The sequence below is a fragment of the Pygocentrus nattereri genome, chromosome 10, assembly GCF_015220715.1.
Source record: "Pygocentrus nattereri isolate fPygNat1 chromosome 10, fPygNat1.pri, whole genome shotgun sequence".
In the NCBI taxonomy this organism is placed as follows: Eukaryota; Metazoa; Chordata; class Actinopteri; order Characiformes; family Serrasalmidae; genus Pygocentrus; species Pygocentrus nattereri.
In genome coordinates, this window is record NC_051220.1 from 7723628 (window position 1) to 7735238 (window position 11611).

Sequence of the window (11611 nt, forward strand, 5' to 3'; positions counted from 1 at the left end):
AGATGGATGACAGTAAGTGGGCAGGAATCAGCACAATGTTCATCTGTATATCTTTAGTTGTCTTTAAAGGATATTTTGCAAAGGGTTGTCCATTGCCGTCTCCTAAAAAACAGAATAAACAAAGAGATTTTAACAACTAGGTGCATTTCATGGAATTTGTTGGGTAAGACTTCAAGGTATCTTGAACTGTGTAAGACTCGCTGGTTCCGATCATATTTAGAACTCAGAATGCATGAAAAATTGGTGCAACCAGTGGTGTTCCCCAGGGATCAATTCTAGTGACTCTTTTATTAACCTTTTTTATACAGTAGGTCAAAACTTTTCTAAATAATAATACAATAATAATAATACAATAAAAAATTCTATCACAGTAATGCAGACAGTACCCAGATCTACCTAGCTATATCACATGGCACCCAAGGCCTCAAAGAATGATGGTGTCAATACATTGAACACACAAACAACTATATGCTCCAAAAATTTCTTCATTTATAGAAGGAATTAAGATTTGTTTAAATAAGATTTGTTTGGCACCAAAGCATGACGGTGTAAGGTCAGTGCTTACCTTGCTGGCAAGACTCAAAACCACTGTACTAAAAGAACATAGCGGAATTGACAGGGCTAAAAGTTTTGAGGCATCCTTGATATATAGGGGGACCTCCGAGTCTGTCTAGACAGCTGCAGGCATGTCAAAGCAAAGGACCTGCTACAGCATAGGAAACTACTTTTGATTGAACTGGGAACATGAGCAAAAGTGAAATAAAACGGTCTTTTTGTCAAATCTTTTCATGCAACTCCTCAAACCATAATGAGAATGTAAAAAATGCTAATCAATTAAACACCATACATAAACCCATTGCATTTTTTATTAAACAGATATGGTCACATAGTGGGATGAACACTGAAAGGGTCTTGGCCAGATGCATAAATTGATATGGCAGATGATGAATACTAAGCATGTGTCTCTGAAGACACATGCAAATATTACACAGTTATTAACAAAACAAATATACAAAAAATCCTCAGTCAGAAAGTAAAAGTGCTGCTGGTTTCTCCTTCCCTGTTTTCAGACCGATCATTAGCTTCACACAGCAATGATCCTTATTCACAGTTTACATTTAGAATAAACACACTCGACTGATTTATAGCACTCCCACAGTATGAAGCGATACCACATTTCTACGTACAAGGATACACACCTAAAAGTCAACATGGCGAGATAGCTATTCCTTATTAACATAGACCTCCTAGTAACTATTGACTTTTTATTGCTTTTTGTATTTCTTTACTTACTATACTATCCCTAAATAAATTGAAATATAAATAGAGCTTATTTAAATTTCTTACTTCATTTGACAAACAAAAGCACATTTTGTTGATATATCACATATAAATGAGAAAGGGAAAGCAATGGCTGAATCCCACATGGCCCTTTATAGGACACACCATTGGTAAATAGGTCCTACTACATAGGTTCTACACTCAATATGTGCACTATATTGCCAATAAGGAGCCATTTGGGATTCAGTCAATAGGTGGAATGGAAAAGGCTTGGCTAGCTTTTCTCTAGCTAGGCCTATGGAAGTGCACACTTGTCTATGTTTCTGACACTGTTTGACATACAGTCATCTACTGAAATAGACAAACGTATATCACATGGCTAAAAAACAGTAGTAGCAGCCATCTTGCAACCTGAACTTTGTCTGGAATTTTGCATTTTTGATTTTTTTTTTTATTTCTTAGTTTCTTTAGGTTAGAAGATCGTGCATTTTTGACAAGTAGGCTAGTTATTCACGGGTTAGTTAAGAAAGAAAAACCACCAACTTGATCTTTAAATTTCAAAAATTTAGATGTGTCGGTCTTTCAAGAGTCCAGTTTAAAACATTAAAGTTGGCTGGTGTTCTGTCCATGCAAGGCTTCTGTCCTCTACAGATGAGTGGATTCTCTGCGGTTTCTTGCGTGATTCCTATAGTTGAACTTCACATGCAGTCCATTGACCGGATGGACGATCGGCACCGTCTGCATCCTGGGGTATGTCTCCGTGGCTAGTGTCCACTCAGCAGTGGCCAGCAACTCCACGCACAATGTTTTCAGCACAAGCACAGCCAGCTCGCGGCCGATGCATCTCCGCACACCACCTCCGAACGGCACATAGCTGAAGCGGCTAGCTTTGCTCTCGTCCCGTTCAGGGCTGAAGCGGTCCGGGTCAAAGAGCTCCGGGTTCTGGAAGGCAGGGGAAGTCTCGTGTGTGTCACGGATGCTGTACATGACGCTCCAGCCCTTTGGGATCTGGTAGCCCTGCAAGCAGAGAATAGAAGGAGTTATATTAGCAACATTGTTACCTAATCAGCTTTTATGGCTTTACCACATTAATAGTTTATTCATTAAGTATCTCTATAAACAGTACAGTACTACTATGTAAGTGTATTTATGAGTGGGGTGCAACAATTAGTCAACAATAGGGGCATTTCTAGATTGCTACTTGCACTGGAGCTGTTCCATGCTTGACTTGCTGTTAAATGTAGATCGACCAATGTTGATATTTCTATGATACATACTTGGTCCTTCTTCAAATACTGCTAGCATTATATTGAGAACAGTTGCTGTAATCTTACATGGCATGCTATGGAAACTGAAAGCATCCAAAAAAAAGATGCCAGGGCGGCTGTGGAAGATGTACTCTCTGTGGTGAATTTGTCCGGTCAAAATGTAGTTTAGCTAAAAAATCAAGGTTAAAGTGTTGTTTTATTGTCAATATATTTTGTTTTTGTGTTGTTTTCAAGGAGACACAGTGTCATCAATGTGAAACACCACTCCTAAGGTAGCATCAAAAGCTACTAGATTGCCCCCTTGTGGAGAATATTAATGCTGCTAAACATGAGTGTGTATGTGAATAAGTTACAAGCCAGATCCATGAGGTGCTTCACATCTAAATATCTCAAAAAATTCATGACATATGCAGAAGCCCTTCTGCTGGTGCACAGTAGATGTTAGTCATCCTCTAGCACAGTGGTTCCTGGAGTGACTTCTGTGCTGCACATTTTCGTGTTTTCCCTGCTCTCAGTGCACCTGATCCAACAAAGTCATTAATTTGCAAGCCATTCCTGAGTCGAAGTGGGTGTTTTAGAGCAGGAAAACACAAAAAATGTGCAGGGTGTACACCAGGACCAAGGCTGGGAGCCTGTGCTCTAGCCTTTCATCAGTGGTCAGTGCTCTTGGCTAGATATTCTTAGGTGGTGGACCACTTTCAACCTAGCAGTGATACTGCTGTGCCAGGTATACTCATACCAGCACCACACATACCACCTAGTAAGTTGAGAATGGACCACCACCCAAATAAAATCCTATGGTCATAAATTGGCTAATGATAAGTGGGATAGAGGGCAACTGCGCAAGGTAGATGTTTCTAATAAAGTGAAAACACTCACGTCCAGCTCAAATGTTTGCAGGACTGTCCTATATCCCCCAGACACTGGTGGGAGGTATCTGAGCACCTCCTTGACCACGCAGTCCAAGTAGCTGAGCTGATTCAGCTTCTCCAGGCTCAAGTAAGGCACGTGGGTCCTCAAATGATGACTTTCCTCCAAAAAGGTTGTCTTGTCAAGCAGGGACTTGGCTTTGAGCTCAGGACGCACCTCCTCCTGGTCCACACACTTTTCAAATTTTGAGCGCGTGCCACTACCCTCGCTGCAGCGCGATCGGCAGGATCCACGAGCCTCTGTGATCAAACCTTCTGCCTCAAGCTCAGCCCGCACATGCTCTGCTACATCAGGATGCCGCATTAACTGGAGGATGAGAGATGTGGCTGCACTTGCGGTAGTGGAGTGAGCGGCAAAGATCAGCTCCACTGCGGTTTCCTGCAAAAAACAGCTTTAACTTTTATGGAGCTTTCAAAGCAACCAGATTTTGTACACATGTACCCAAACATGCTAGGTGTCAATGCCAGGGTGTAACTGTGCATTCTTACATTTACATTCAGGGCTGTTTCTCTATGCAGAGTATAAGACCCTCAACCCACGTGGTGTCCCGTTTTCTAATGTAGTACTTGTTTGAACTTTTGTGTACTGGTTGTGAAAGGAGTGATAAGGTGGCACAGTGGGTGACGGGACAGGATTCGGGCCAGGATTCGGTTTCCTGGCTGGGACCCTCTGGCCTTTCTGTGTGGAGTTCTCCCTGTGTCTGCATGGGTCTCCTCTGGGTTTCCTTCCACAGCCCAAAGACATGCAGTCAGGCTAATTGGAGACACTAAATTGCCCCATATGTCTGTGTGTCTGCCCTGCGATGGACTGGTGACCTGTCCAGGGTGTTTCCTGCTTTCTGCCCAATGGCAGCTGGGATAGGCTCCAGCTCTCCAGACCCAGAAGGATAAGTAATTTAGCTTACCTTAAGCTCCTGCATGGTCAGGTTGTAGCTGTTGTCCTTTGCGCCGCTCAGCATGTAGTCAAAAGCATCACAGTATTCGTCCTCTTGCTCTTGCTTCTTCAACTTCTTCTCGATGATGTTCTCCATGGCAACATGCAGAATGTCTCGTGCTCTTTTTCCCTAAATAAAGAGATCAACATATGAAACTGCGTAGTGAGAAACCAGCTTTTTGTTCATTTGTTTCGTACAGACGCTGAACCAGGCATGGGTGGATATGAATGACTTCTAGCACTGAAGAAACACCTACAGCGATGAATTCATACTGTTATTGGTTATTGACATCCAGCTGTACCAAAGAGTGCACTGTCAGTGTAAATTCAAGGCAGGATCAAATGTATTGTCCTGAGCTGCTACTGGTTGGCGCTGGCCTCTAGATGCTCGTGAGGTGTGGCCATCAGTTGGAGGATGATGGGAGGTGCAGGTCCTCCAGAAAAGGATTTTTTTGGGTTGTTTATGTTGTTGTTCATTAGTTACGGTTATGCTCTGAGCGATTATTGTGTTGTTCTGTGTCAGGATACATGGGTTATTAATGTGGGTTGGTGGTCACCATGTGGGTAAAGTGCATGGCTAGTGGTGACCTCCCCTGTGAGTTCAGTGCTTTTTATGTGCCTTTCTGCCTCAGAGTTCAATGAGCCCCTCTCATGGTGGAGACATGGCCTTCCTTGTGGTTACTCTATGCCAATGCTACAGTGTCTTCAATATATCAGGCAGTACAATGGTAAGCTTTCTTTAGAGTTTATGCTCAAATGCACAGCCATGTATGGTGCCTAACTTTGTCTTTGTCATAAATGTGTACAAAAGTCCTTTTTACATATTTCAGCTATGATGATGGTCATTTTACAACTTTGGGTTGGCTGCATTAAGGATACTCACATATTAGCATGCTAGTAACCTCTATCACCTCAGTCGGCTAGTCTTTCAATTAGCCACAAAGCTAATGACGACTCGCTAACACAATGTGACAGGATCTTTATAATCCTGTTCTTCAAAGCTATTAGCTTAGTAACCTTAGCTAATCCACTGTCCCATCTAAATAGGGTAGAGTTGGTGGAATCAGATAGAATTATGAGGATTTTTATATGGTAGCTAGCTAAGCTATAAGTATCAGATACATTTTAATCCTTGCTTTTATATGAAATATTGATGTCTTATATTATTTACTTGTACAAAACTGATCTTTTCACTAATAAAGGTTTTCTTGAATGTAGTTAGCTAGTTAATGCTGGCAAATCAGTTGTCCCAGAGAGGGTAGTCTTGACCAGTTAGATCAGATTATGATTGTCTGTATGGGCTCGCTAGCTAAGTATGAACGTATGAGATATTAACTCATGTTTTTAGGTACGCCAATGTGTTAAACTCAGCAAATAATCAGAAATTGTGGGCTGAAGTTTCCCGAAAAAGGCCGTATTTTAGTTTTGAGAGTGTGATACCTTATTTATATGTAGAATGTACCTGTACAAAACATATCATTTGACAAGAGGAGTTAAGGTTTTTCATATGACTGTATGGCACATGGGGTTAATCTGCAAATCTTTGGTGTTTTTTTTCCTGTCTTCTTGTAGTGATTAACCAGCTGATTAAAAATCTGAATAATCACTGTTTTACTGAGAAACCTACTTTTTCCCAAAAGTGAAGACCTCATGGCCAAAAAAAAAGTTGCCAGAAAAGTAGTCACACAACTCATTTCGCTTATCTTTGGTGTTGTCGTTGCTATGGTAAAGTTTTCTTCTTGTTGTGATTGGCCAGCTGATTTAAAAGGTTGATGATGTCACTTAGGGCTTTTGTGAAAACCATACTTTTTCCCAAAAATGAAGGCCTCATGGCCAAAAAAAAAGTTGCACAGCTTTTTAAAGCGCAACTCCAATCTGAGAACCTTGCAATTACGTTTGAACACACCCTGGGATCTATTTTAAAATTGCTTCTACAGCTAGAGCCATCTACGTAGGCAGCTCACTAGGTATTATACGCCTATAAGACAGACTATAAGACAGTGCTGTAAATGATGATGTGATGTTATGATGGAATGTGTCTGATCTGCCCCTCACTTTTCGCAGGCCGCTGAGAGGCGCGTCCACAGGCAGTGAGAATAGGTTGCTCATGAGCTGTTCAAAGATCTTGGAGAGGTAAATGATGCGCTGCTCCTCCAGCCGCAGGCCCAGCAGAGCACGCATGGCCACGCGGAAGGTGAGAGCCCTGGTGGCATCGTAAGCATCCACTGAACCCGCTTCGGCGCACCACTGTGCCACCTCACACTTCACCACGTCCTGAAGGCGCAATAGGTAGGTCTCTAGTGCCTCGCGGCTAAAGACGCGGGCCAGGATCTGGACAGGACACAGAATGGACAGTGTAGGTTCATTTAGGACTGTCAGTGAGTACAGAGACCTGACTCACATTTCACTATAACATAAAGAATTCATCCAATATTTTTACAGTTTTCTGAATTTTTAAGGATTTCGGGTGATGTGAAATGTATACATGCAACAACAGCACAGGGCAGGCCCATGCACAGGCATTTTGGGGGGCTCAAGGGGAAAATGAGCATGAATCAAACCTAATTTAGTTAGGTTATATAATGCAATCACAGTGTCATCATGTTTCAGTTAAAGCCAAATGTAAACTCTAGAAAGTAAAGAATTTTGGGACAATGAGTAGTACTACAGTATAATGACGGCAGTGTAGCATGTTTGAGAAATGTTTTCATGTTTATTCTGGGTTATTGTCCAACACCAGTTATTCTTAGGGTTATTCTGCAGTATCTGACTGTGAAGGCAGGGCTAGTCCACCTTTGGGGTGCTTTTTTCCCGAGTATACAAGCACCCACATGTCCGGCTGGACACTGAAGGACGACAGACTGTCGAGCCCTCCTGCTACCCACTTCAGACCAGCTGCCCACGCCCCAGCTACCACCAACTGCCTTGGACTAGCTGCCCACCCTACACTGATGTTCTCATAGACTCCCAGCTATTCCTACTACCAATATTACTGCTATTAATATTCATAGTATAATCACTTGTAGGTAGTTTGACCAGAGGAGGATGGGTCCCCCCTGGTGAGCCTGGTTCCTCCCAAGGTTTCTTCCTCAGCTCTGAGGGAGTTTTTCCTTGCCACTGTTGCCCCTGGCTTGCCCACTTTTTTTTTACATTTTTTACATTCTTGTTAAAACTTTGTCTTTTCTGAAATTCTGTGAAGCTGCTTTGTGACAACATCCGTTGTAAAAAGCGCTACACAAATAAATTTGATTTGATATATCTGTTAGAACAGGAAATACTGAGTCAGTTAGGGCTCGGATGCGAGACCTGAGCTAGTGCTAGAGCTAGCTGTTAGCCAAAAGTCTTGCTCTCTCTACACTGTGGCTGGGGCCGACTACAGCCTTTAATAAAGCACATCGACTTGTGCATAAGCTGTGTGTCTGATTTAACGCCCCAACTGGCCAGAGGCCATCGGTAGGCCCAAAGCTTTATTACACACTTTATAACCTAAGAACAGCTCAGGCAGTTTACAATGAAGTTCCTGTGGTTACTGAATAATAAGCCTTAGTATGTAATAAGCCTGGAATTTAAGGGTTTAATATTAGTAAAATGCTACAATACTAACTCACTATTTCAACATAGTAAGTCGTGATTTTAAGAAAGTGAGTCATTGTGAGATAATCTGAAATAAAGGGTTCAGCTCATAACACTTTGGTTGTTGCTCACCTTCCTCTTCTTCCTGTGCAGCTCCCCAGTGGAGTTGACCAGCGTGTGAGGCCCCAGGATGATGCGCGCGCTCTGGGGCCACTGCGTGCTCACCAGCGTGTGCTCACCCAGCAGGATCTTTCGCACATGCTCAGCGCCGGTCACACGGATAACGGGCTTCCCCAGCAGGTGCGTCTTAAACACGTTACCGTGCTTCTGCCGCCGCGAGATGTGGAAGCTCGAGCCCTGAGGGAGAGAGAGAGAGAGAGAGAGAGAGAGAGAGAGAGCGAGAGAGAGGGGAGAGAAGGGAAGAGGGAAAGAGAAGCAGAGAGACAGTGACAGAGAGAGAGAAAGAGAGAGGGGAGAGAGAAAGAGAGGCAGAGAGAAAGAGAGAGAGGGGAAGAATGAAAGAAATGCAGAGAGAGAAGGGAGAGAGGGGAAGAGAGAAAGAGAGGCAGAGAGAGAGAAGGGAGAGAGGGGAAGAGAAAAAAGAGAGGCAGAGAGGCAGAGAGAGAGAGAGAGAGAGAAAGGAAATAAAGTTAATATACTGGAGTAATACTACAATTACTACTACTAATAATAAGAATTATTATATATATATACAATTATTGGTTCTTTAGGAAGGTTCTTTAACAAAGGCAGAACCATGAACACTCAAAAGACCATTTGAATGTGTAAAAGGTCAAATGGCTCATCAAATGGTTCTTCTCTATGATGGAAAGCCAGTTGTATGTGGTTCTTTAAAGAGCCCTTTTAAAAAGCGTTCTGTATGATACCAAAACGTGGTTCCACTACAAGGGGAATTCCACCAGAATTTGAATCAAAATTTCTGAAGAATCTGCAGAGAAGTCACTCGGAGTGGTTTGGCGTGAAAAGCTTCACTGTAGAGAAACGTACAGACCCAGATGATGGGAGCCAGGGGTCGCCATGACTACAGCACACATATCGCTTATTTACCATCCAAACCCACCAGTGAACCCACACCAGGCGGAACAGAGAAACAGAACAAATGAAAATAGTGATAAATCATAACAAAGGAGTTTTAGGTCCAAACTATTGTAGAACTCTAAAAAATGGTTCTTCAACTTGTACTTCAAGGGTTCTTTATACATATAAATGTATATATAAATATATATATAATATACATATAAATATATATATAATATATATATATATATATATATATATATATATTAAACATATAGTTCTAAATAGAACCACAAACACTCAAAGAACTACTTGCAAGCTTAAATGGTTCTTTTCCTCAGACTAAACACGATACATTTTCCACCAAGCTGAAAAACCATTCCACCATGTAAAAGAACCATTTAAACATGCGTGGTTCTACACAGAACTGCTGTCTTTACCTAAGAACACTTGAGGAACCATCTTTTGTAAGAGTGTGTATAGAATCACTTAACACTTAATGTCATGGTTCTTTACCTGAAACTGTTCTTCTGATTGTTGGAGAATGTGTTGTGTAAGTTCTATATAGAACATCTTTGAAAATGGCTCTGTATAGCACCATAAATGGTTCTGCTGTGTTTACAAGCTTGCCATCATAACAGTTGAATTTTGGTGCTGTATGAGCCCATTTTCCAAAGGGTTCTGTATAGAATGATATATAACACTTGGAATGGTTCTATCTAAAACTCATGGTTCTAGATAGAACCATTTCTTGGACTAAAGAACCCTTGAAGAACCACCTTTTTGTAGATCTTTGTCTCAGACCTCAGGCAGCGTATTAACTCTTCAGACGTCTGGTTCCCATCACCACCACCGTGAACAACTATCTAGAACTTAGCGTTTCACACCAAACCACTCGGAATGACTCTACATCTCAACCGTTCAGACCTTCGCAGGAAGTTTGAAGGTTCGGTGGAGTTTCCCTGTAAGCGAACCTGAGCGTTCTGATCAGGTGTGCTGGAGCTGGAGAAGGTTCTCCAGGTTCTCCCTGAGCAGTGTGTTTGATGGTCTGACCTGCAGTAGCCAGTGCAGCGTCTCTCCCACCAGCGGCCAGCCCATGGAGCCGCGCGGCAGCGGCAGCGCGCAGCTCCTGTCGCGCGCCGAGCTCCACCTCAGCCCCCACAGCGCGCGGGAGAGCAGCAGCAGGAGCAGGGCGGGCACGAGGGAGCACAGAGCCGCCACAACAAACATCTCCAAACAAACAACAAACAACAACAACTACCAGGCCAGTCAACAAAAACAATAACGATTAATGTAATAAATAAAATACTATAAAAAAAAACAACACACAGCATAAAACAGCTACTTTTACTGCAAAACAACAGACAAATAAAAACAAAAACAACAGTCCGCGCGCGGCTGGGGTCGGCAATGGGACTCTTGATTAGGCCGTTAAATATATATATAAAAAAAAAAACAAGAGAAAAAATAGGAAAATATTTTCTAAAAATCCTAAAAGGTTTGGCGCCTTGTTTGACGGCGTCCGCTCGATTTCCCAATCTTCGGAAACCTGTAAAAAAAAGGAAAGCAGCTGTTTTCGGCTCAGAGTTGCGGGTTCAGCGAGCTCCGCTCTCCGCTCCGCTCCGCACTCATCACAGCGGCTCTCCAGCCTGCGCGCGCCGGCTCGCCCCTCAGCCGCCCGAACACACCCCCCACCCCGGGGGGCTGCGCCGCGCGAGGGGAGCTCGAGCGAGAGGAGTGTGGAGAGAGCGCGCGAGAGTGAGAGAGAGAGAGAGAGAGAGAGAGTCCACTTACCTCAAGGAGAGAGAGAGAGAGCGGAGCAGCGGACGGATAAACAGCCGGACGAGTAAATAAAAACAACAAACAGGACCAACTCTGCGTGTGTGAGTGCCGAGCGCGCGCATGTGTAGCGTGTGTGCGTCTTCCGCGCTCCGTGCCCTCCGCGCGCTTTATAAACATCGCTACTTTCTGAACCACCTTCACTGATGACGTAGGAGGGGTTTTACTGAAAGTTGAAGAGGTGAATGAAGAGAGAGAGAGAGGGAGAGAGACAGAGCGAGAGAGAGAGAGAGAGAGAGAGAGAGAGAGAGAGAGAGAGAAAGAGAGCGAGAGAGAGCGAGAGAAAGAGAGAGAGAGAGCGAGAGAAAGAGAGAGAGAGAGAGAGAGAGGGAAGGGGTAAAGAGAAGGAGAATAGAGAGCTCAACAAGATAGAGGAAGAGAAAGAAAGAAAGAAAGAAAGAAGGAGGGAAGGCAAAGAGATGAGAGAGAGGATGAAAGAATGAAAGAAAGTAAGAGGGGGTAGAAAAGAGAGAGAACAGAGAGATAGAGAGGGAGGTGTGGAGAGATAGAGAAACAAGGGAGAGGGAGGGAGAGATGGGTGGATCGAATGGCAACTAATAGGGGATACAGGTTTTCTTTCTTTCTTTCTTTCCTTCTTTTTTTCAAGCTGAGAAAATCCAGCTGCTTCAGATCTGAAAACATCCACAGGTGTTTCTGTCCATCCTTCCACTGTGAGAAGACCACTCAGCGCTGTGGGTCTGAAAGGACGTGTAGCTGTTCAAGAAGAACCTCACTGAGAAAAGGAGACG

The 11611-nt window shown here is 43.3% G+C and overlaps 1 protein-coding gene across 1 annotated transcript; it reads right to left on the reverse strand.

The window, feature by feature from the left end:
* Positions 1 to 848: 848 nt before the first annotated feature.
* LOC108431632 (cytochrome P450 26B1) lies at positions 849 to 10937 on the reverse strand. The gene is made up of 7 exons (XM_017704914.2): positions 10818 to 10937; positions 10077 to 10572; positions 8118 to 8342; positions 6468 to 6743; positions 4384 to 4542; positions 3429 to 3857; positions 849 to 2298 (listed from the first exon to the last, which is right to left on the reverse strand). The coding sequence occupies exons 2-7, from the start codon at positions 10251 to 10253 to the stop codon at positions 1927 to 1929; spliced, it is 1638 nt and encodes a 545-aa protein (XP_017560403.1). The 5' UTR covers positions 10254 to 10572; positions 10818 to 10937; the 3' UTR covers positions 849 to 1926.
* Between the last annotated feature and the right edge of the window lie 674 nt (positions 10938 to 11611).

Bases quoted from the DNA above. Each gene is read 5' to 3' on its own strand.
- LOC108431632 (XM_017704914.2), bottom strand. From the start codon at position 10,253: ATGTTTGTTGTGGCGGCTCTGTGCTCCCTCGTGCCCGCCCTGCTCCTG. The intron at 4,543-6,467 runs GTGAGGGGCAGA...CTCTTTATTTAG, and splicing joins CTCTCAGCGGCCTGCGAAAA to GGAAAAAGAGCACGAGACAT. The intron at 3,858-4,383 runs GTAAGCTAAATT...TGTTTTTTGCAG, and splicing joins TGACCATGCAGGAGCTTAAG to GAAACCGCAGTGGAGCTGAT.